Source organism: Gouania willdenowi, chromosome 21 (genome assembly GCF_900634775.1).
Source record: "Gouania willdenowi chromosome 21, fGouWil2.1, whole genome shotgun sequence".
Taxonomy (NCBI): domain Eukaryota; kingdom Metazoa; phylum Chordata; class Actinopteri; order Blenniiformes; family Gobiesocidae; genus Gouania; species Gouania willdenowi.
In genome coordinates, this window is record NC_041064.1 from 13,751,651 (window position 1) to 13,775,177 (window position 23,527).

General features: G+C 38.4%; 1 protein-coding gene across 1 annotated transcript in view; it reads right to left on the reverse strand.

The window, feature by feature from the left end:
- Positions 1-325: 325 nt before the first annotated feature.
- Positions 326-23,527, reverse strand: part of pde11a (phosphodiesterase 11a) — a 34,759-nt gene continuing 11,557 nt past the window's right edge. The window contains exons 7-20 of the mRNA XM_028436193.1: positions 22,757-22,832; positions 19,567-19,634; positions 19,391-19,483; positions 17,796-17,846; positions 14,787-14,933; positions 14,595-14,702; positions 12,083-12,192; positions 10,295-10,385; positions 7,359-7,459; positions 7,127-7,204; positions 6,979-7,042; positions 6,126-6,200; positions 3,835-3,918; positions 326-688 (exon numbers count right to left, since the gene is read on the reverse strand). Of these exons, the coding sequence (XP_028291994.1) occupies positions 479-688; positions 3,835-3,918; positions 6,126-6,200; positions 6,979-7,042; positions 7,127-7,204; positions 7,359-7,459; positions 10,295-10,385; positions 12,083-12,192; positions 14,595-14,702; positions 14,787-14,933; positions 17,796-17,846; positions 19,391-19,483; positions 19,567-19,634; positions 22,757-22,832 (1,356 nt within the window). The 3' untranslated portion in view covers positions 326-478. The remainder of the gene's footprint in view (positions 689-3,834; positions 3,919-6,125; positions 6,201-6,978; positions 7,043-7,126; positions 7,205-7,358; positions 7,460-10,294; positions 10,386-12,082; positions 12,193-14,594; positions 14,703-14,786; positions 14,934-17,795; positions 17,847-19,390; positions 19,484-19,566; positions 19,635-22,756; positions 22,833-23,527) is intronic.

Genomic DNA, 23,527 nt, shown 5'->3' on the forward strand with positions numbered 1-23,527 from the left:
TGAATAGTTTAAAACTGTGTTTATAAATATATCACGTAGTAGCACATTTACAGAATTACAAAATAAGATCTGTTACCCTGGAGGAGATGCAAGTGACTAAAGAGTTACTGGGAGCAAAACATACCAGACAAACCACAGCAGAGACAAACTCCAAACATTCTCCATGCCTTGTGCAGAACGTTTGTGCAAATGCCCAAAATCAGTTCATCGCAATGGCTGTTGTGTTGACCCAGAGGTCTGAGATTCATCTCTTACACAGTCTTTATCAGCTTGGGACCAAACACACCTCTGTCTGCCTCTATGGACGGAGCAGAAAAACCTCTAACATAGCGCCACACTCCAGTCTAAAGCTCATCTCGAGCAGCAAAAGCAAAGAGCAGAGCCCACAGACCCCTGCATGCACTGCAAAGCCTCTGTCGCAGGCTGCACTCAACAGGGAAAAAGCCAGAGATCAACTCGGAAGCTCGGGAGGCCGAGGTTAAACGACAGCAGTGCTAGCGTCTGAGCTACAGCCTGTTTTAGCCACAGAGCAGCCACTGCTTTCTGTGTTTTCCCCACTGCAGGGACTGGATGGAGCTGAGATGCTCTGGCGTCGTTGTCTCTCCTTGTTTAGCTCCTCCCAGTTAGCCCTGTTGGCTTTGATCATGTCCAGCATTGGCTGGAGTTTAGGATTCAGCTTCACGAGGGTCTAGACAGGGAAAAGAAAACGGGAGAATGATTAGCTTAAAATACAGTGTTTTCTGTGCTTACAGCTTAGCTAGGACATGTGATCCTTAGGAACCACACACATACTGTACGTACGTATCTAGGAAAATGTTGTCTTTAATCTTTATTTTTCCAAGCAAAAGTTGCTTTGAGAAGCATTTCTTTCATTTTACGAGTTCACTAAAGAAGGAGTTCTCAAACATTTTAGATCTATGGACCCCTTAATGGGGAGAAACATTTTCAAAGACCCCTTCATAATCCTCACAATGTTTGCGCTCTCTCTGTGCTCTTGTTTTGTATTTTATTTCTCATTTTGTGTATGTCTTGTTTTTTTTGTTGTGTATATTTCTGTCTGTTTTTGTGGTAATTTTGTGTGTTTTTGGAGCAATTTTGACAATTGAAGTTGTATTTTATGTATTTATGTTGTCATTTTGTGTATTTTTCTGCAAGTTTGCATGTTTTTATAAAGTCAAATTGTGGATTAAAAACAAAACAAAAAAAACATACTCCACACGTTTTTCGTGCTCTTAAATGCAATAGGAATGATCTATTGTTTTTAACGTTCCAACTGAAATATTTAAGATGTTTGTAGTAGAAATGGACATAAAAAGTGCCTGTACTAGTCTTGTATATATGACATAAAATGTATTTAATGTATTAGCAGTTTTTTTTAAAAGTGCACATGCATTTAAAAAAGAAAATTGCAGTGCGTCACGTGACTCATGTCCAGTACATAAATACCATGCATGATGTAAACTGTTTGTTTTACTGGTGCATTAGTCCACATGTGTTTTGTAATGACACAAAAACAGTTTACATTAAAACAATTCATAGACCCCTAAGTTACGGCTCACCCCAGTTTATGACAATGGCAGCCTATCTATGCTCTCTACTGCCACCTATTGTCACACAGAATTACCGTACTTATTCTATCTTCCATTTTTTGAAGTTAATGACGCTCTTGTCACACCACAGCATAAAAAAGGAACTTTCTCTGTTTTAAAACACACTGTAAAACATCTTGTATTTTTCTTTAGTGTCCTACTGACACTGCCATGCCCTATTAGCACAATAACTTAACCAACATGACATATTTTATCTTTGTTCAAAGTAAAGTATATCATAAGTTCTCAATAAATACAGTATATCTTATACTATTCATTGTTGTTTCTTTTTCTCTCCAGCTTCTCCACATGAACTGTCCTGTTATTGTACAAAAGCTCTGGTATAGATAGTTTAGTCGAGATTGTGTAACATTTCTACAAATGACCAAATGAGAACATTCTTTATTAAAAGACAAAGAGAATGAAGAAGAACTCATTAAGAGCTAGTTTGAACTTGTGGATCAGTCATTTCTGAAACTGAATTAGCTTTGTTTTGTGCTACTAATAATGAAGTTGTTTTCCTTTGATGTGCTGCATCAAACACTGCAGGTTAAATCACATATTTATGGGTTTGCTTCTAAAGCTGTTTTACATAAAACACCTTTATAAATCTCCAGACGGTGCATCATATGTGTTGCACTTTAGTATCAGTGTTTTTTTTTTATATTTCAAACAAAATGAAATAAACACATGCGCACAGTTGGCATTTGGTTAGCATTTTGTCAAAATCTGTGAAGTATTTTTGACGTATTCCTTCTAAAAAGCAAACGAATAATACATTTTGGTGAACTTATTACTTTGGCGGAGGTAATAATTGACTCACAAACAGTTTAGTACACGTTGTACATAAATATTCAGTCACATTTAAATAATACAAACTTTTATACAGTATGTTTACACGATGACAACTCTCTATATTTCCCTCGTGGGCCAAACTCGACCAAGCCAGATGTAGCCCACAGTCCATATGTTTACCTCTGGGGCTATAATTATTTACAATCTGCCTGAAATGATGACGCATAGACTTAAGTGTTATGTTTTACACTTTAAACACCATCAAATGATTACAAACAGTGGCCAAACAACTCAACTATGGCAGCAAAAGACGATAAAATATGAATTAAATATCAAGAAAATAAAAATACAAAACAACTGAATAAAGAGCTAAATAACATCTGATCCTTGATCTGTGTTGATAGATCTTTGAATCCAGTCTCTCACAATGGAATTTAAACTGAAACAGTTGTTTACGCCGTGGTTTGACGCTCATGAAGAGCGTTCTCTGTAGCACAGCATCATTATTCTACAGAGAGGAGAGGAGGATGCAGAGAGACTGTCATATGGTGGAAGCAAGGTTATGTAATGGGGGATTAATATTCTGCGAGCCACCAGGAGAAGGAGATCAGTGAGATCAAGGAGGAGCTTCTTTTCCTCCCACGAACCAAAGGCCTGCCCTCTTTGAACTCCCTCTGTTCTGCTCCCTTTGCAACTTTAATTGGTGTGATCAGGACAGTAAATATACACTATCTGCATTCTCCAAACATCAGCAGGCAGTACTGTATATGGAAACACCTACACACTTTTAACATTGATCTTGGTAGAATTCAGTGGATGAGAAGATGATAAACGGTTTGTTTGTGGGGCTTTTGACTCAGGTTGACTAGAGTAATGTCTTCAATATGACGGTGTTTGAAAAAAAAAAAAAAAAAAAAAAGCTTGTTTACCAGTACATTAAAGCAGCGTCATGGCTGCATTTTATACCTGACTATTTACAACCTCTTGTTCATAAATTTCCCCTTAGCACATTTCATCTTCTATCAGGCCTGATCCCTCAACTAAGCCTGCCTTCCTCTTCCTCCCACACAGCCAACAGCGGGAGGTGCAAGTAAATCACACACACACACACACTACTATACCAACAAAATTAGCCCATAAAGGATGCATCAGTAGATTTTCCTTTTCATTGGAGTGTCTGAATAAAAGTACATTTCACCTGAGCATTCACACAGCCATTCACTCTGCTACTCTCTGAAGAACAGGATGCATCCTTGAAGTTGTTCCCCCACCTTTCACTCTAACACATTTATTTTTCTTTGCCACTGCTGCCAAGAATGTCCAATAGATGTTGGAAAACAGTTTCACTGCTGGCGTCAGCAGCAGAACGAGGACAATAACTAGGGAAGGACAGCGAGTGCTGATGTCACACTTGGATGTGGAAGTGTTCCATTTTTTTTTTTTTTTTTACCTCGTACAGTGGAGCACATATTCCATCAATCCACTCCAGCTGAAGCCCCGGCAGCTCGTCCTTCCTGTTGCGGTCGAAGATAGCCTGAAACGTAAAAAGGTCACATGTGTTTACATTTATGTTTTATCTCACTATCTGTAGCAGAGATGGGCAACTACGTCCACAGAGTAAACAAAAATGTGACGGACACGTTATGAGAATCGATGTCAGTATTTAGAATCTAACCAATCTGAACAATATTATTGTATATTTTTGTATTTTTTGTTTTGTGTTTTTCCTTTCTGTTTGTCTCTTATTTTGTTATTCTTGATGCCATTTAATATATTTTCCTATCATTTAATATATTTGTTATTTGGTACATTTATGTCTCATTTTTGTAAAATGTTGTCATTTCATACATTTATCTCATTTTGTGTTTTTGTTGTCATTTGGTTCTTTTATCCTCATTTTGTGTGTTTTTGTTGTCGTCTTTGGTGTCATTTGTTTTTGTTTGGTAAATGTTTGTGTTATCTTTAATCTCTTTAATCTCTTTAATATCTTTTATCTTGCGTTATTTTTAAGGTCATCTTGTGTGTTTTTCTATCTGTCTTCTGTGTGTATTTGCCCATGTCTGATCTATAGCTTCTGCAGCTTTAGTTCAACTCAAGTGATGAAAATCACAGCAATGAGTTGTTCATTCACTCCATCCATCCATTTTCTTCCGCTTATCCATTGCCGGGTCACAGGGGCAGCATCCTTTGCAGAGAGGTCCAGACTTCCCTCTCCCCGGACCACCACCCCGGTCTGCCAATCCAGAGGCACTGCCCCCGATGTCCACGCAATGCTGTAGAGTCGTGTCAACCATGACAGCCCCACAACATCCAGGGTCTTGAGGAACTCCGGGTGGATCTCATCCACCCCGGTGGCCCTGCCACCGAGGAGCTTTTTAACCACCTCGGCATCCTCAGCCCCAGAGATAGGCGATTCGGTGGGATTGAGGAGGTCTTCAAAGTATTCTTTCCACCAATCCACAATGTCCTGAGTGGAGGTCAGCAGCGCAACATCTGTACCATACACAGCGTTGACGGTGGAGTGCTTCACCGTCCTGAGACTCCGAATGGTGGTCTAGAACCTCTTCTAAGACGTCCGAAAGTCATGGCCTCACCAAACTCCTCCTATGTCTGGGTTTTTGTCTCGGTGACCGCCGTGGCTGCACTCCACTTGGCCCGTTGGTACCTGTCTGCTGCCTCCGGAGTCCCACAGGCCAAAAAGGCCACATAGTACTCCTTCTTCAGCTAAACGGCATCCCTCACCCCTGGTGTCCACCAACAAGTTCGGGTGTTGCCCCCACGACGGGCAGCGACTACCTTGCAGCCACAGCACTGGTCAGCCGCCTCAACAGCAGAGGCAGGGAACATGTTCCCTGCCTCCCCGGAGACATGGTTGAAGTATTCCCGGAGGTGGGAGTGGAAGTTTCTTCTGACGGGAGACTCTGCCAGACATTCCCAGCAGACCCTCACAATACGTTTGGGTCTGCCAGGTCTAACCGGCATCTTCCCCCACCATCGGAGCCAACTGCTGAGTCATTAATGTGCAGGCAGAAAGTAAGAGGCTTCACTGAGGCTGTGCTTCAGAGATAGTTCCTGGACTCTGCTTTAGAAGTTAATTTCATTTCCAACACCCACACATGGAGCGGGAAAGGTTCGAAACAGGCAGCAGACCTGAGGCAACTGAATTACTTATTTATTGAATGCAATGTGGTCTGCTTTGATTACTCAGCAGCCATTAATTGCACAAACAAGGCTGTTGGCTTTCACCTTTTAAGGATTTGCAACACAGTTCAGCTTCAAAAACTCTCCTAATCAAGTGAGCGGTGCTCATTTAAAGGCTGTGGCTTTAAGAGTGAAAGCAAAAAACCTTCAACTCGACCAAAGACTTTATTTTCTTGTATTATCCTGCTTCTTTAACTTCACACACTATCAGCAAGGAAAAGATAGCAAATAAGTGCTGAAAAGCCACAAAGTCTGTGAATGTAAAGGTCAGCATTTGCTTTGAACTCAGTGCAGAAGGAGTTTTCATTCTTTTTCTGTCTACCAGTGACTGTGAGCAGGCTCACAGTTTGCTGTTGGCACAGCAGCAGTGCAGTGGAGCGATCGAGCTGACCAAACACTTTTTCTCACACTCGGACACGCACACGAGCCCTGGTGTTTCCTAAACAGTCGGAATGGGTGAGAACTGCAGAGAAAATACATCTTCATCAGCGCTCAGAGGTCACACAGGAGCCAAAAAGGCACCAAAGCAGGATTACTCACAGAAGGGGTGAGTTTCAGCTCCAACCTCTCTCTGTCTCCCTGCTCAAAGAACTCACTCGTCACCAGCTCAGCCACCTGAAAGCACACACATACAGTACCTTATACAAACCACACATCAGCACAAGATTTCTGAGTACAGTGTTAATATCCTCGTATTTATAATCAAATGATTTGATTGAAAAAGGAATCTCAAAACTTATAACATTGATATTGCAGCTATAATACACCACCTAGCCTCACAATTAAGATACCAGTTACAATAATCATGTGACTTTTAAAAACTAATCAAAAGCATTAAAAATAAATTATAAATAAATATATTTAAATCAGTTCAAACTAGTCCTGTTCAGTATAAGGCCAATGGTCTGAAATGGGCACCATGTAAATAAACTGAACAATTATCAGATCCATAACATTAAAGTAATTCAAGGCGTGCAGAATGAAAGTATGTTAATTCACATTATAAGGTGTAAAAAGCTAGTGATTTCAATTCTTTGGACAATGTTGCGATATTTGCTGATGTCACAAAGTCACGATTTGATTCCTTTGATCGATTTAAGACAGTATTATACATCCACTTAATACAATCTGTTAAATTTCATTGTAAGTTCATAGAATTCATGGTAAGTTTTGTCTCACTGATGATACTGATTGATGGTTTGAGTTTCCATCGATTTGATTGGATTGTTACTTAATCAATCCATATATCCATCAAGATCTATTATTCGTATCGTTAATACCTCTAATAATTCTAGTGCAACATTCATATAATCTTGAAAAAAAACTGGCATGTGCACATGTTTATATTTGATTTTTTTAAAAAGATAAAGTTTAAATAACTATAAATTGTCACCTTGCGTGATATTTCCCATGGCTTAGTGACAGCACCGAGGTCACAGGCAGTCATCATCATAGATCTAACACAAAGAAACAAGAACAATCAGCACAAGTTCACATTTATCTTATTATTCATCCTCATATTGATTCATGTGGGACTTCACCTGCACATGTCCCTGTGACCCTTTACATTCCAGTTGTATTCTCCTTTGCTCACCAGCTCAAAGAATGTGTTTCTGTTCCTGCAAAAGGACAGAAAATGCTCCCATCAGAGTGTAACTCATCTACTGTCCACCAGGGGGCAGTGTTAGGCTGGAATAAAACAGCCTACAGTGACATTTAGGGGTTGCTGGGAATATTCCAGTGTCAGTGAGCAGTATGTTTGATAGTACATACTCAAAGTAGAGTGTGAGGTCAGTGGCCAGGATGGACTGCTTCAGCAGCTGCATCAGGTTACTGTACTCAGTGGACGAAAGGTTGGAGAAGATGTTGTGACCCTGTAGACACACACAGAGGAGATCTTCACTAATGCAAGACATTCAGCATCTATCTATAATTTATCCATCAAAGCATCAAAGACAAGCTCTAAGACATGGGTTTCAAACTCATTTAGTGTCAAGTGGGCCACAGATTTTAGGTTGGGGTGGAAAAAAGAGCATTTTCAACATTAATGTGCCCTAGATTACACTTTCAGGTATAAATTACATCAAAAGTATAAAAGTGACTGACAATATCCAAGCATTAAGCGGCCTTAAACCCACTTTATAATAATAATACTAATATTAATCCATTTTATTCAAAAATATATAAATCAGGAAAAAGCAGTGTGTATTTAGTGTATGAGGGACATTGACTGCTAGAGACTAGATTCACATTTACTGTTTTACTGTTTGTTGACAGATATAGAAAGGGAAAAACAACACTGCATCACACAGAAAAAAAGAACAATGACATATTATGACAACAAATTCAAGCTGTTTGCATGTAAAGACTTGGGAGGTGAGACTATATAACACATTTTCAACATGACATAAGCATTTGATAATGTAGAAAACAGCTGAGAATTGAACATAATCATTTGCATGGATGTACCAAAGAAATACCTTCTCAACTGATAAAATGTACCGAAGTGACTGAGAAAAACTGTAAAATCTCTGTTAAATTTATTTTTGATCAGTCTCAGCAGAAGTTAGCGTCAATAGGCAACATTTATGTCAAAACTACAGTATTATTCAGTCTTTTTTTCAGTCTTTTTATGCCCGAAACATCAAAATGAATGTATAAACCTGTGAGACAGATTGAGAGGGTGGTACATCCAACTTTGTAAACTGGAAAAAACATTTAAATAAAAAAAAAAAAATACATTTATTAAATTAAAAAAAAAAAAAAGCTCATTTATTATTTTTGCCTTTTGCATCTCACAAAGCAATGCTATTGAGTCACACTTTTGCTACTTCACTGCTAAAGGATGTGATACAGTACTGCAGAAAACATTGGAACAAAAGACATTTTACATGTAGCGACAGAGAGAAACAGAAAGACGAACAACCTGACAAATGTCACATTTAACAAGACTCAAAAACATGCCTTAAACTGACCTACAGTAACCAGTAATCCCATCAGAAAGCAGTAAACCACACAGTCTCTCTTTGTGTTTAAGTCACAGCTATTAGTCCTCCATTCATTAAGTTACCAGAGTTTCTGTGAACAATTGATTTGAGAATAAATAAACAAAATCTACATTTTTAAACCATCAGGACAATGTAGAATATTAAAAAAAAAAAAAAACAGGCACTGTAACAGTTACACTATTACTCCCGTTTCCTGCAGGCTCACATATTAAGCCGTGATCTTTTTTTTTTTCCTCTCCTTGAATTAGTCACAATATTCATTTATATGCTAATTAACTAAAAACAACGTTAGCTCTAACTCAGCACCAGCTGAATCCATTATGATATTCCACTTATCAGCTTCCTCTGCTGTCAGCACTACGGTAATGAGTAAACTGTCCCTACTACTGCTGAGCCTTCACTGTAACACACCTCCATTTAAATCCACGGAAACCAGTCGCCTGGTAAAATATCTTTGTTGACCAATTATCAAAAAATCTATCGTTGCCAAAATGACCTGAGTGCAATTAACCCACTGTGGAATATTGTGAACATTGATGTCGGGCAGATTGAGGTGGAAGTTGGGTTTTTGACGATGACAATCTAGACAACGTGCTATACACCAGACACTGTATATAGCAATGTCGTTGTTTATTTATTTATTTATTTTAATAAAAAATGTACATACTGTTCACTTAACCTCCTTTATGTCCAATGTTATATTGTGTGTATATTGTTTATTTTATTTCTTGCACCGTTACTAGAGTTGGCTTGTTTTAATCTCATGGTACATGTGTACAGTGACAATAAAGGCATTCATTCATTCATTCATTTACAGTTTAGGTTAGATTGTTTTATTTTGGTTTGTATTTCTTGTTAAAAGATTAGTCTTATTTTGAAAAACTTTCAAGGGTTGCTAAAGAAAAGGCAGGTAAACCAGCATGAAAGCTAAAGCTTAAGTATAAAGTGGGAACAACAGCTAGTTTTTTAGGTTTATGTTGATGATTTCATGGACTTTATCTGAGTCTAAATGTGTAAAAGGGCGAAAGTTGTCTTAGGGAAGCGAAAAGGCTCACATTAAAACTATCTTATGGACTTTTTGATATGTTTACACGTTTTTTTTCTTCCTAAGTTCACTCCGTTTTGAAGACTCCATGTTGGCGTGCATTGATAATCGCATACAGCATACTGTACAGTATATATAATAAGCATTATGTCATTTCTTTAGTGCCCTTGACCTGCTTTGTAACTTCACATGGCTCAAAACACCTTGGATTGTCTTTCCAAAAACATTTACGGTGAATGGATGGACATATGAATGAATGGATGAATAGAGAAACCAATGTGAATGATTTTTTTATTGAACAACAAAGAGAGGGAACCACTGATCATAATGTAAGTAACAAACCAAATGTTTCAGCTGCAGATATTTGCTATTGAATAGTTTTCACCTTGAGTCCTGTAGAAATATGATTTGTAATAGAAAGTTAATTGACTGTGATAACGTTTTTCTGATTTGGTCTAATTGAAAATAAATGGAGCGTGTGTCGTAGTTTAACACCTCTGGGGGCATTTCAGCTCAGGACACTGCGAAGCGGAGTACATAGTCTTTGAAGTCACCATTTCTTTCTATATCTGAGCGTTGGTACACGACTGAGTGTGAGCAATAAGCAGGAGCAGTGTGGTAACTGCATTGCAGCAGATGCAGAGAACGTGGCTTACCTCGCTCTGCAAAATCATCACAGCGTGGTTGAAGTGGTGATGCTCCAGTGTAGCAGAGGTCCCATAAAGCAGGGCCAGAGCTGAACCAGTCCTAAAGAGTCAAACACACAGTCACACACGGTTCCAAGTTAGAAGTAGAACCCTGTGATTTCATATCTGCTGAGCGGAACCAGCGCAGTCGCTACTTTTGTTGCCAAGTCATGGCTCGATGATAACTAAGTTTGTACTCCATCTGAAGGCTGTTCTCAGTGGAGTAAAAATATCATCAAGTGTGTGTAAAGTACATCCATGGGGAGTGAAGATGAGACTTTTTATGCATCATTGGTGTGTTTCTGGTGATGTCGTCTTTAGTTTTTAATTTACTCTGTGTCTAAAGAGCCTTTGTCATCGTTTTTGTATACACGAATAATTCTAAAACAAAGACTTTCAAACCCAAAACAACATCACAAACATGAGTGTTTAAAGACATTTCAAAACAGGCAGATTTTCAGTAGTTCAAGCTGTGGCTCCATCCATTCTTGCCCATTTTACAGGAAGGAAACCTGTTTTTTTTTTTTGCAAACTTCCTGAAGTGTGTTTAGGTGAATTTGAATCTACCATGCACTCGGGATCACACTCGGCTGCTTATTTCGTGCTGCCTATTCCAGCTCATAGAGACAAACAATTACATTCACACTCCCACTCCCACCTGTGGTAAATTTAGAGACTCAAATCAACTAACAGGCATGTTTTTGGACGGCAGGGGGAAACCTGAGGAACTAAAAAAGAAAGTGAAAACACGTGGAGAACATGCAAACCCCAAGCAGAAAGGTTTTAGATGTCCATCATGGCTCTTGAAACCCAAGGAGGTAATGTTTTCACTGGCATTTATCGATTTGTTTGTCTGTTAGCAGGGTTACATCAAAAGTACTTAACGGATTTTGACAAAAATTTAACGAAAGATACAACATGGAATATTCCATTCAATTTTGGAGGGGATCCAGATCAATATACTGATTCTGGATCATCAGTTTCAAAAATGTAAAAGTATCTCATCATTGGAGAAATTCCAAAAATGAATATCTCGGTTTGTAATTGAACGATCTTTAAAACAAAATGGACTCAGTTATGTCAGGTTGGTTCCTCAATTTCCCCACCAAGTTTCACGTGGATCAGAACTGGATTGCAAAAAAAAATGGAGGTGCCCGAACATTTGGACCTACTGTAAATAGCTTGCTTGCTCTTTGTGTCTTTGGCTGCTGTAAAACGTTTTTTCCCTCACTGTGGGATAAAATCAAGTATAATCTAATCTATTGTTATTAATGGGATGGACGTTTCTTCCAAGTCTTTAAAACGTGAATGATCATGGTACCATGATCAGGATCACTGTACCAAATAACTACAAATATCTGGCAAAGAGGGTATTTGGCACTTGGTAGAAGTTTGCTCTTGTTTATTTATTTGCATTTTATGACTCAAACTCAATCAGTCTTGCCTATCAGACTGTTGGATGGATGGATGGATGGATGGATGGATGGATGGATGGCTTTGTTTGTTTCAGCTTGCATTGATGCCTTTCCTTCAACTTGTTTCCATTTTTCCATGCTTTTGAAAACATGATGGTGACGTACAGTAATTTCCTAGCGCTGTGTGGTTCCCCAGAGGTATTCAGAGTCAGCAGTGTTTAAAGCACTTACCAACTCTCCATCTTGGCTTACTTACTTACCTTACCCTACTGACTTAACAATCTTCAGACAGAAAACTCTGTACGTGTGCGTGTGTTCATATACTAGTGTGTGTAACACCTACTTTGCCTGGAAAGCATTGTTGGTTCCTCTGTGGTCCAAATCGTGGCACACGCATCCAACAATGAGTGCCAAGATCTCCACTTCGGTCAAAGTCTCCTGGAATCCTGCGGTCTGATTGGCAGAGAAGAGATATAAAATGTGTGCGCATGTACTGTATATATACTGTACATGCGCACACATAAGCACGCCTGCATTTATTTTGTCCATATGTTATGAAGCTGAGAGAGAAATGTGGAATAAAAATGGTAAAACGCTCCAACAGCAGCATCTACACCCCCGGTGGGACTGCAGTTACACAGCCACGCACTGAGATTCATGACTGAGATGAATGGATTCTGGAGGCCATGTGCTGAGCGAGTCACTATAGGTCATTGTGGGGATAAAGGCAACGACAACAAGACCCTCGCCCCACTCATTAAAACACACAGCAGAAAAGTGAGGGACCACAATCTTACACAGTACTACATCATTTCACCCTATCAATAGTTAGTTCACATGGGACAGCACAACACAGAATAATGCTGATCACATGAACTCCACCCTGTGTGTGCATAAAAGTATAGTGTATAAGCATCTATTTTAACCAACACGTCTGTATCCAATGAATTCCTATACAGATAATAACACACCCCCAGTCACCCACTGAACCCCCCCCCACCCGATCACCACCTCCATGATGACATTATCTGCTGCACTGTATATATTTATATTTATCTATCCTTTATTTATCCCTCATCCTTTATATTTATCATTATTATTATTACTGTTGCTGGGTTGTTATTTGTTTTTTTTTTTTTTTGTGCACCAACTACCAAGACAAATTCCTTGTACTGTCCTTTAAAACATTTCTTTTTTTTTTTTAAGGATTTTTTGGGCTCTAGTGGCCTTTATATGACAGTTGCTTGACAGGAAGGGGATCAGAGAGAGCAGGGAATGACACGCAGCAAGGGGTCCCAGGCCGGGAATCGAACCTGGACCGGCTGCAGGTGAGGAACTACAGCCTCCGTACATGGGGCGGGCGCTCAACCCACTGAGCTACACACCACCCCCATTAAAACATTTCTGATTCTGATTCTGATTTGTTTTAATGTGTAACTGTGCAAATATGAGTTGCATGCATGAAGTTTGTGTTTGTTGCAAGGATGCAAACTGTTGACGCAGAATGTATATAATAATACATAAAGTCAAAGAACTAATTATTCCAGTGACGACTGCAGTTAGTGTCGACTTGCTTCGCGTTTTTCTAAGTGCTACTAAACAAGTGTTTTTAAGGTACCGGTAACCACGGTACTGTCTATACTTTCACAAACCCAGACAGTCAAAAAAGAAAAATGTTCCCAATCTAGTATTTATGAGGACGAGACGTACGAACAAACACTGTTCACAGAGTGACGTCTGACTGAGGGCCTTCAGGTCAGAAAACACACTAATCAAAGATATAAATCATTTTTCTTTCGATTTCAGCGATTATATCTACAATTTTTTTGTATGTATTTCATGTGTTTCCTTATACATAACATATATATTGGTAGTATTTTTGTTTTAATTCTTTTTTACTCGTCACACCCTCTTTTCTTCATTTTTTTTTCCCATGCAGAACTTTTCACACAGCAAACACTGAAAATCATTGTTGTATTTTGTCAATACCTGGGTGTGGCCGGAAGTGAAAGTACTCACGTTACTGTCATTTTAGGTATGTGTACTTCTTTTTGAGTATATTTCTAAATCAGTCTATTTACTTGTACTTAAGTACATTTTAATAGAAGTAAAATAATTCATTACATTTCTACACCCAAACGTTGCTGAGTAAATGATTATTTTTTTGTTTTAAAATGATCAACAGACATTGTGAAACTACAAAAAATGAAATGACCAGACAACAATCAAATGTATCGCATCATAGCCGACCAATCAGATTAAACATAATGCACGGCGCCTAAACAGCATTGAATGCTGGTTATTTTCTTAGTCTTAGAGTTCATAAATGAAGCTTAAGTTAGAGCCTGAGAAGTTATTTATTTTTAATTGAATTAATTGGTGTTATTTTATATATACATACAAATTGTACATTTTGACAAACCTTTTATTTTATACAGATGCCTTTGTGTAAATAAAGTTCAAATTGGGCAAGATTTAATTTCTTCCTTTTTAAGTTTATACATGAGATGTTTACTGTACGCAAGGGAACCCTGGCAACACTTATTACCAAAATAAACATAAAAGTAACTTTTACTTTGAGTACTATTTAATTGAGCTACGTTTTACTTGTACTTGAGTATTTTATGTATGACTTATTTGTACTTCTACTTGAGTACAATTTATTTTTTTTAATTTAACCTTTATTTATCCAGGAAAAGTCCCATTGAAGTTAAAAACCTCTCAAGAGAGACCTGGGAAAAAAATGTAAAAAAAAAATCAAGTAGCAGTACTTCTACTTGAGTAAGATATATATCAGTACTCTTTCCACCTCTATGTGTGACCTGATGTGATGATGATGCACTGCTGCTTCTTACCGTGAGCATGGCGAACATGCACTGGCAGACGTTAAACGCGTGTCTCCAGTTGTGGTAAAGAACCATCCTGTAGTTTTTCCTGACAGTCAGCAGCCATCTGCACAGTGTCTGCAGGGTAAAGGCAGAGAGTGGATCACAACTGAATCAAATATTCAAAGGAGTGAGAAAACAGAGGAGAGACTGCAAACTCACCTCGTAATCAATCTTGAATTTCTGCACCATTCCCAACTCCATAAACATTCTCAGGGCCGCAGTTATCATGGCATCAACGTCCAGTGAGAAATCATCAAAGGAGAGTTTATCAATGCCCAGCTCGCGGACCAGGGGAATGTTAGCAGCCTGTTTCATCATGACGGGAGAAAATCGTAGGCGAATAAATGAGAATATGAGTTCACAGCTTCGAAGGAGGAAAATGGAAGGGTCAGAGGATGCAGTGCCGTTTTTAGATGATATATGGGAGACATGCTAATTAAGACTCCGAGGCCTCATTTGGAGAGGGTTACGATTAATGAGGAAGCTTTACAGAAGGATTTCACTGTTTACTTTCAGCGCTCATTGACAAACACAGTCATGCAGTAGTAGTTATCAACAGATTCTTCATTAGAATCTAAATGAAAAAAACAAACACACAAGATTCTAATTAATCCTATTCATACTAATGCTAATTTTCTGAGCTTTAAAGAACACAATGACTGTGTGAAGCACTGAGATCAGGATGGTTATTAGGTTCCTAACCTGCAATGATATGAACACACAAACCTGTGTTAGATAATGTGTTTCTATACGTTCTGCCTTCATTTCAAGTGTTTCCTCCACAAACGCACTCACTCGCCTGTCAGGTCACCAGGTATGCTCACCTATTCTCAATTCCCTGCCCCAGTTTGGAACGTGTCAGCCAGGTTTAAATGTCACTGCCATTTTCACTCCAGAGTGTTTGCAGCCCCGTGTATGGGGCTCAATATGTGGAGCAGTTATAAAAGACATGGGGGGGTGGGGTGGGGTGGGGGGGAAGCAGGAAGCGGAGCACAGTGCTTGGAGATGGGGCTGAAAGATCACACAAGCGCATGAAAGAGACAGGGGGGGAGAGGGGGGGATCCTCGTGTGCCGTAATGGCCACAGGGGAAAATCCCACACATGAAAGTGCAGAAAAATAGGTCATATCTATATTTCAGATATAGCACGCCAATTAAAAATGTAGATGTCTACAATTCATTCTTAATGATAAATAATGCATTCAGAATGATTGCTTATTGATTAGAGTAATCCATTTCAAATGCCACAATTAGTTTATTGCCACTGGGGAATTCTCCGCCTTTCTTTATGCTTGTGCACTAACGCATTCCTTTAGAAACTTCAACATGAACACAAGAAAAAGAGGCTGTCAATAGAGCCTCAGTGAGGACCATGCTATTTATCTTCATTAACTCCCTCAATGTTTAATATATATATATATATATACCGTCATGCTAAAAAAACAATCTGAACACATTTTAGACTCAGATTAATAAGACATGATTAAAATAGTTCCTTTACAAATCTGGGGTGAATTGCCAAAACAATAAGTAACACATACAATGTTTTTTTTTTTTTTTCTTCTTGCATTTAGGTGGTTATAAAGTGCTTTACATTTTATCCATGATTACCTAATGAATACACTATAAGTGGTTCCCAAACTGTTTCTATTGTAACCCCCTTTCATTTTTTAATTTCATTTTTTTTTAACTGCGATAAAATTAGCTAAACAGTTCAGATCTGCATGAAACTCAATGGGAGAATTGAGGAACCCACCTGACATAACTGGGTCAAATTTAATACAAATCAGTTCATGACGAACCGAGATTTGAATGTTTGAAATTTCTTCAATAACAAAAGACAGGGATTTCTTTATTTTTTAAACTAAACCAGAATCAGCATATTGATCCGGATCTCCTCTACAATTTAATGGCATCTTCAATGGTCTGAGGTCTAACTTTGGTTAAAATTTTGACAAAATCTGTGACGTGCTTTTGATGTAATTGTTAACAGACAAACAAACAAATGAACGTTTAGCGCAGACACTGTTCCAAAACAAAAACGTGTGTGTGTGTGTGTGTGTGTGTGTGTTTGTGTGTACACAATCGTACACTGATGACATCACTGTCAATGACATCATCAGTGTTCTAAAACAATGTTTAACAGGAGTTCCACAGTGTGGATGGGAAAATGAATGGGATATATATATATATATATATATATATATGTGTTCTTTTGGTAACCAGAACATCACCAAAATTGAATCAGCTGTTCCTTGACCGATTATCAACATTTCCTGAAAATTTCATCAAAATCCTTTCACACACACACACACAAACTGACCAACATAGTTCCGAAAACCGTTTTCGAAAATAACAAGTAAACACCAATGAAAATAAATACTCACTTGGCAATGGTAATGAAACAAAAAATATACCTGCAGTGTCAGGAAAATTCGTAAATGCACTGGTTTATGAAAATATTTGAAAATGTAATTACATTTTTTTTTTTTTTTTTCAATAAACAATGTACCTGAAATGGCCTATTTATTCTAAGTTTTTCAACAAATCCCAAATAAATCACCATTAACACAGTAACACAGCAAGGAGCCAGAAAGGAGTTATATCATGCTGTGTGTGTGAGGGTACTGTTCATTTATCCTCCTACAGTCCAAAAACATGTATGTTTATTATAGATTCTGTGCCTGCGAGTGTCGCTTTGTGTTAGTCACTGTTTGATGAACTGGTGACCTGTGAAGGGTGTGACCTGCCTTCCACTCTGAGGAATCTGTGCTTGGATCGAGTATTCTCTGACCCTGAACAGAACAACGGAATATAAAGAGTAGAATAGAAGTGTACTTATGTACCATATTCTATATAACCTTTAAACGGAAGCTAAAGGAAACAAAATTCATACACACTTACTTCTTTGTTCTTGTATAAACTGAAACATGAAGGTACAGCAAGACACCATCTAAGATGTTTATGAATTCATTATTTCACTAGAAAACAGGTAAAAGTGTTTCTATCTTTAAACTGTGGCATAAACCGTTAGAAACAGACTTTAAGGACCAACAGTCTTTGAATTATGGCTTTAATATGTTTGCCTGCAGAGAGGAAAACACCTCCCATAGCAAAGATTTCACTGAACAAAAGGCAGTTGGCTGCGATAAACAAACTGATTTGTTACCTTGAATTTGTCCACTTCAGTCTTAGAACAAGTAGCGTGGTAAGAAAGAACCTGCAAACACAATCACATTATGTCACTCATTGTCCGTGAGTTTTAAATGTGCCCACAGAGCCACTAGAGTCGTGACGACGGGCACAGTGCTGCACTTTGGCATCACTGCACTTTAGTGGATCTTCCAGATGACATTAACATTTGCCTCCGGAACGGTCTGTACGAGCGGCGATGTCACTCCTGTTTCCATCGGCGCGTTCACCTTCCCTGAGAGAAATACCACGCGCAGAACCTGCACTTGTTTATTTGATCATGAACGCTCATGTTTATTCAATGCTGTCAGCAGCAGTGCATCCACACATTAGTTTCAACTCAGCCCCTGCATAAAAGCTCTATCTGTTCCCTTCTTCTTCTTCTTCTTCTTCTTCCTATCTTCAAACAGCGCTGCTAACTTCTACAATGCAGCTAAACCGCAGCCTATTGTGATCTAAGGACAGGCTGACTGGTGCTCAATGGCTGCATACTGCGGGGCAGATGAGGGATTGCCTTTCATCGCCTCTCATTAATTTTCAATAAAACCTTTGTGAGAAGGTTATCTGCAAAGAGCGATCAGCACTTTTTTGCTGGTGCTCACATTCTTGTGGAGGTATGCGACTGTGGGATAGCAGTACAAAGACCCCCGAGAGAGAATGGGTGGGAAACGGTTTCATATTTTCTGTGTAGCAGCTGTTGTTTTCTGCTACTTCACGAAAAATGTGTCATCCAAGAACACATGTTTATTGGAAAGGAGGAATATAAGAATAACACATTTTAACAGGACATATAAATAACAATTGGATGGGACACACGGGTTTACATCATCTGAGGAGGAGCTCGAACAGAGATGGGCAACTTGTATCACAGTGGGGGCCACAAAAATGTGATTGTCTAATCCGAGGGCCACATTATCAACATTCATGTCAGCATTTAGAAAAACGACCGATCTGAGCATCATTACACAAAAGTAAAAAGGGGTTTGTATTCTTTTTTTGTTGTCGTTTCGTCTATTTTTGTCTCATTTTGTGTGTTTTAGACTCATTTTGTGTATTTCTTTTCTCATTTTATGTGTTTCTGGAGTTTTTTGTGTGTTTTTTGGTATTGTTTTGTAGGGATGTCCCGATACAACTTTTTCACTTCCAATATGATACCGATATTGCAGCCGTGAGTATTGGTCGATAACGATATCGATGCAATATCAGCACAAATCCTACATACTTTTATTACTTGTTTTGTAGTGTGGACAGTTAGAAAAGGCTTGATCAGGTGATGTTACTCAAACAGAGAACAATAGTCAACAATTAAGTTAATTTCAGTTATTTTTTTACTGTCAGTATATGGTAGGAACAACTGAGGGCGGGGACAAAAACAACAAAAACTTATTGGAGCACTTATATCGTAGATTTTTGATGCAGTCCAATAAAATCAGATATTCGTTTTCTGTCCTTTGGTGTATTTTCTGTCATTTTGTTTATTTTTTTGGTATTTTTTAATGTATTCTTGTGGTTTTGTATGTTTTTGTATGTGTGTTTATAAAGAAGTGAAAGAAACAAAGTTTGCACTCTTACATCCAAAGCCACAGATTGCTTGGCCCAAGATTTCTTCACCTGGTCGTACATGATGGTGTTGTTGATGCCCAATCCACAGAAGATCACAAATGCCTGTAATGAAGCAATATGATAAATGAACAATTCAGCATACATCTACAACTAGTATTTGGAAACACGTGGAGTGAGTGTCATACCTCAAACAGACGCTGATCTGCATCATCGAATGGCTGTCCATCCAGCCTGTTGAGCACTTGTGCCACACCTGTCCACAAAGTTTTTTAATTACAAAACATTTCAGCAAGGATTCGACCTTGATAAATCCAGAATTTATGTACACTTAACTCAAACAACTGAACTTTTTAAAGCAGTAGCACGTATACGCAACAGAAAAATGTGGAATAATGAGTGAAATTATTTGGATTCTTTAAGTCTGGTGTATGCTGACACCCTTTATTATCATCGTCTGGTAATACAAATATTATACAATAAACTATAGTTCACTAATTTAATACTTCCTGAGATTATAGTGTTTTATGACAACAGCAACTGCTAAAGTATACCTAAAAGTACACAGAGAACTGCCATGATAACCTGTCTTAAGCAAACGCACTGTTCCACTGTGATGTAACATTTTAAAAAGGTGTAGAGAAAATGGATTTAAACAGCAGCTAAACAACATTACCAGTTAATCCACTCACTATGGTGCCTTCAAATCCATGCATGCATTTGTCCATTCGAAAAAGGAAAAAAAATACATTCAATAAAATAAACAGAAAAATAAATAAATAATATAGGGTTAGGAAAAATGCAGGTATTCATCTTATTCACCCCAATGTCCTGTGGGGTTCCTCAGGGCTCTGTTCTTGGACCCCTTTTGTTTAACCTTTATATGCTTCCTTTAGGACAAATTTTACAGAACTGTAAGGTTGATTATCAGAGCTACGCAGATGACACACAACTATATCCATCACTGAACCCAGATGACTATGGTCCCATTGAGGTGTTGTGTGACTGCTTAGAAAAAGTAAACTGCTGGATGAGTGAAAACTTCCTTTAACTAAAACATGACAAGATGGAGGTGATTGTCTTTGGTAACAAGGAAAAGAGGACTGCTGTCAGTGAGTATCTTGAGTCTCGATCTTTAAAAGCTAAAAACCAGGTCAAAAACCTTGGTGTTCTGATTGACTCAGATCTTACATTCAGCAGTCAGATCAAATCTATCACAAAAACAGCTTCTACCACCTAAAGAACATCTCCAGAGTGAAAGGTTTAATGACTCAGAAAGATCAGGAGAAACTGGTCCATGCTTTTATCTCCAGCAGACTGGACTAATGTAATGGTCTTCTGACAGGAATCCCCCAAAAGAGCATCAAACATCTACAGCTGGTTCAGAACGCTGCAGCTCGGATTGAGTTGGATATAACCTTAGCAGATGACACAAAGACATTCATTGTCTGTCTGAATGTGTCTTTGACTGGAGAATTTCATCTCCGGCTGCTTTGTTTGTGTAATGCTTTTTCACTCCACATCCTCAGGTGCCACCCACGCACTGCATTTCTTTCTCCCCTCACTCTTTTTGTTCCTCTCCCTTTTGCGTCTCCCCTCACCGACAAATGCACTTACACCTACGCATAGACGTGCGCAGGTCTTAACCAACCATTTGCAGCAGATATGCTGATCACTTTGCTCTCCAATAAAACTAATGACTTCCTACGTCAGATCTCAGCAGACTGAGAGGAGCAGCTACAGTATCTTTGCTCCTTCCTGCAAGAGTCAGCGCCAAAAACCTGGACCAGAGATCAATGATTTAACAGGTTGTCTGGGTGGTGTTAGCCTGGGGGGCTAATTCACATACACAAAGCTCAGTGCTAATACATGCCAGCTTCACCTCCATAAGTAGAGTGAAGGTGCAGTATGGGTGTAATTATGCATATGCAACTTTAGCTGAACACCCCCTCCCCCTGTCTGCTTTACACAGCTAGCAGATGAAATGGGAGGGCTAGCAACCTTATTCCTGAAGGGGCTACTGTAGATATGATTATGGACACAACCAGGTTTTGTGTGATAGATGAGGCAGTAGCTAGTGAGTGGGTAACTTCAATAATTACGCAAGGAATTTATTTTATGCTTTTCTTAAAAAATGTAACAACAACTAGCAGAAGTTTAAGTTATTGGGTGAAGTTTATCACCTTCATCTCTAAACTGTGGTTTTAATGCTGTATGTATATGTATTAGTATACAACACCCATTATTTATTGAAACTTTTGGTTCTTTGAATAGTTTAAACAAGTTTTTTTTCTTCCTGAATATGAAAAATGTTGTGAATTGAAACGTTGTAAAACTTTCGAAAAAGAAAGTTTCTGTTCTAAAATAATGGTTTGCATTAATTGACACATTTGATAAATCAATGAAAGCAGTCTAGGCCTGACATGTCTGTTTCCAATAAATGTATACAGATAAACTATATGTTTGTTAGTCTGTGCGAAAAACCAGCTGGAAATGTTTGGAATAATTGGAAGGCCATCATAATGGTTCTTATTTTAAGAGACCTGAAAGACCCTCCGTACTGAATGTTGGCAGTTTTCAAGTTGGGCTTCTATGAACTTGGTCAATAACATAATGTTGATCAATTTGTTTAATGATTTAAAACACTAAGAAAATAAGAGAACTTAGAGAGCACAAACCTCCACTGGGCTTGAAATATCCTCTTTGCCAGATATTCCCAGTTATATGGATCAGTGATTCTGATCATGGTATCAATCAAAACTTCTATGACATGTCTAGCCCCATTATTAGCAATACAATCAGTCCAAATGTACGGGCACCCCCATTTTCTTAAAAAAATCGCAATGAAATGGGCAATACGGATCTGATTCGGATGAAACTCAGTGGTTTAAATGAGGAACCAATCCAACAATACTGGGCCAAATTTCATTTTTTCAACAGTTTGTTGATCCAGATCCTCTACAAAATTTAACATAATCTTCCAAGGCATAAGGTCTCTCTTTGGTTAAAATGTTGTCAAAATATGTTAAGTACTTTTTGCAGAATCCTGCAAAAAAAACCCTGGTGAAAATATGACCAGCGTTTGTTGAAACCAAAGCTAAATGTGATGTCAGAATTGCCGTGAACAAGGAACAATCTTTTTATGTGGGTTTAAAATTCTCGTGGAAAATCTTCCAAATAAAGCAAAGACAAAAAAACGTCATAAATATTTGATATTAATGCTACTTTGTTGTTGGCTCTTAGAGTCACTGTGAAGCAAAATTCCCCAACATGAAAGCGAAAGAGAGGTTTAGCAATGGTTAGACATGCTGACATGCATGTTTTAATCTTCCTTTGGTTGTATTTTTATGGTCAGTTGTCGTGCTAGGGTTTACTTACCAATAATCTGATGATTGCTGTTCCATATAGGAACACAAAGCACAGAGCGGATATGGAAGTCAGAAAACTGGTCCGCCTACAGAAAGAAGGAGGAAGTTAGGGTGTGTAATAGTTAGTCTGCATTACAATAACGTTCTGTGAAACATTTTACTTTCTTGTTTTTTATTACATCCACTTGAGACGTGTGCTGTTTTCAGACTATTGTTCATTTTGCGTCACAATTTAATAACAGTTCTTTTTTTCATACTGTGGCGCTCAGAGGGCACAAATATAAAGATATTTAAAACAATAGTCAAGTCACTCGTGATGAATTAGTTAGCTGAGTATTAAATATTTACACATCCCTGACATCTACAGCAATAATAGTGCAATATGAAACAGTATTTCACTGAGGTCCTCAGTAGATGCCGCAGAGGCTGCGTTATAAAAAAGTAGACAAATTTATTCACTACATCACACTTTAGCTGCCTGCAGCTGGATGAGAGTGCTCTCAGCTGCTAGACAATTGGATTTTTTTTTAATTTGGGACCTGAATAAGAGAGGAAGACGGGACTGCTGGCTCAGAGAAGGAAACTGGCCTTTGCTTTTAATCTCTGCCTTTATTTCTTTTCATCAAGAATCTCTGTGGGCTTCCCACACTATTAATATGAAACGCTTTACAGCAGAGCAAGTCAATAGGGTCAAACGTGAGTCAGTGTGATCAGGAATCAATCTAACGGGGGTAAGGAGTCCAACCGCTGCAGGCCTAAATGTTATGAAATCAACTTAAAT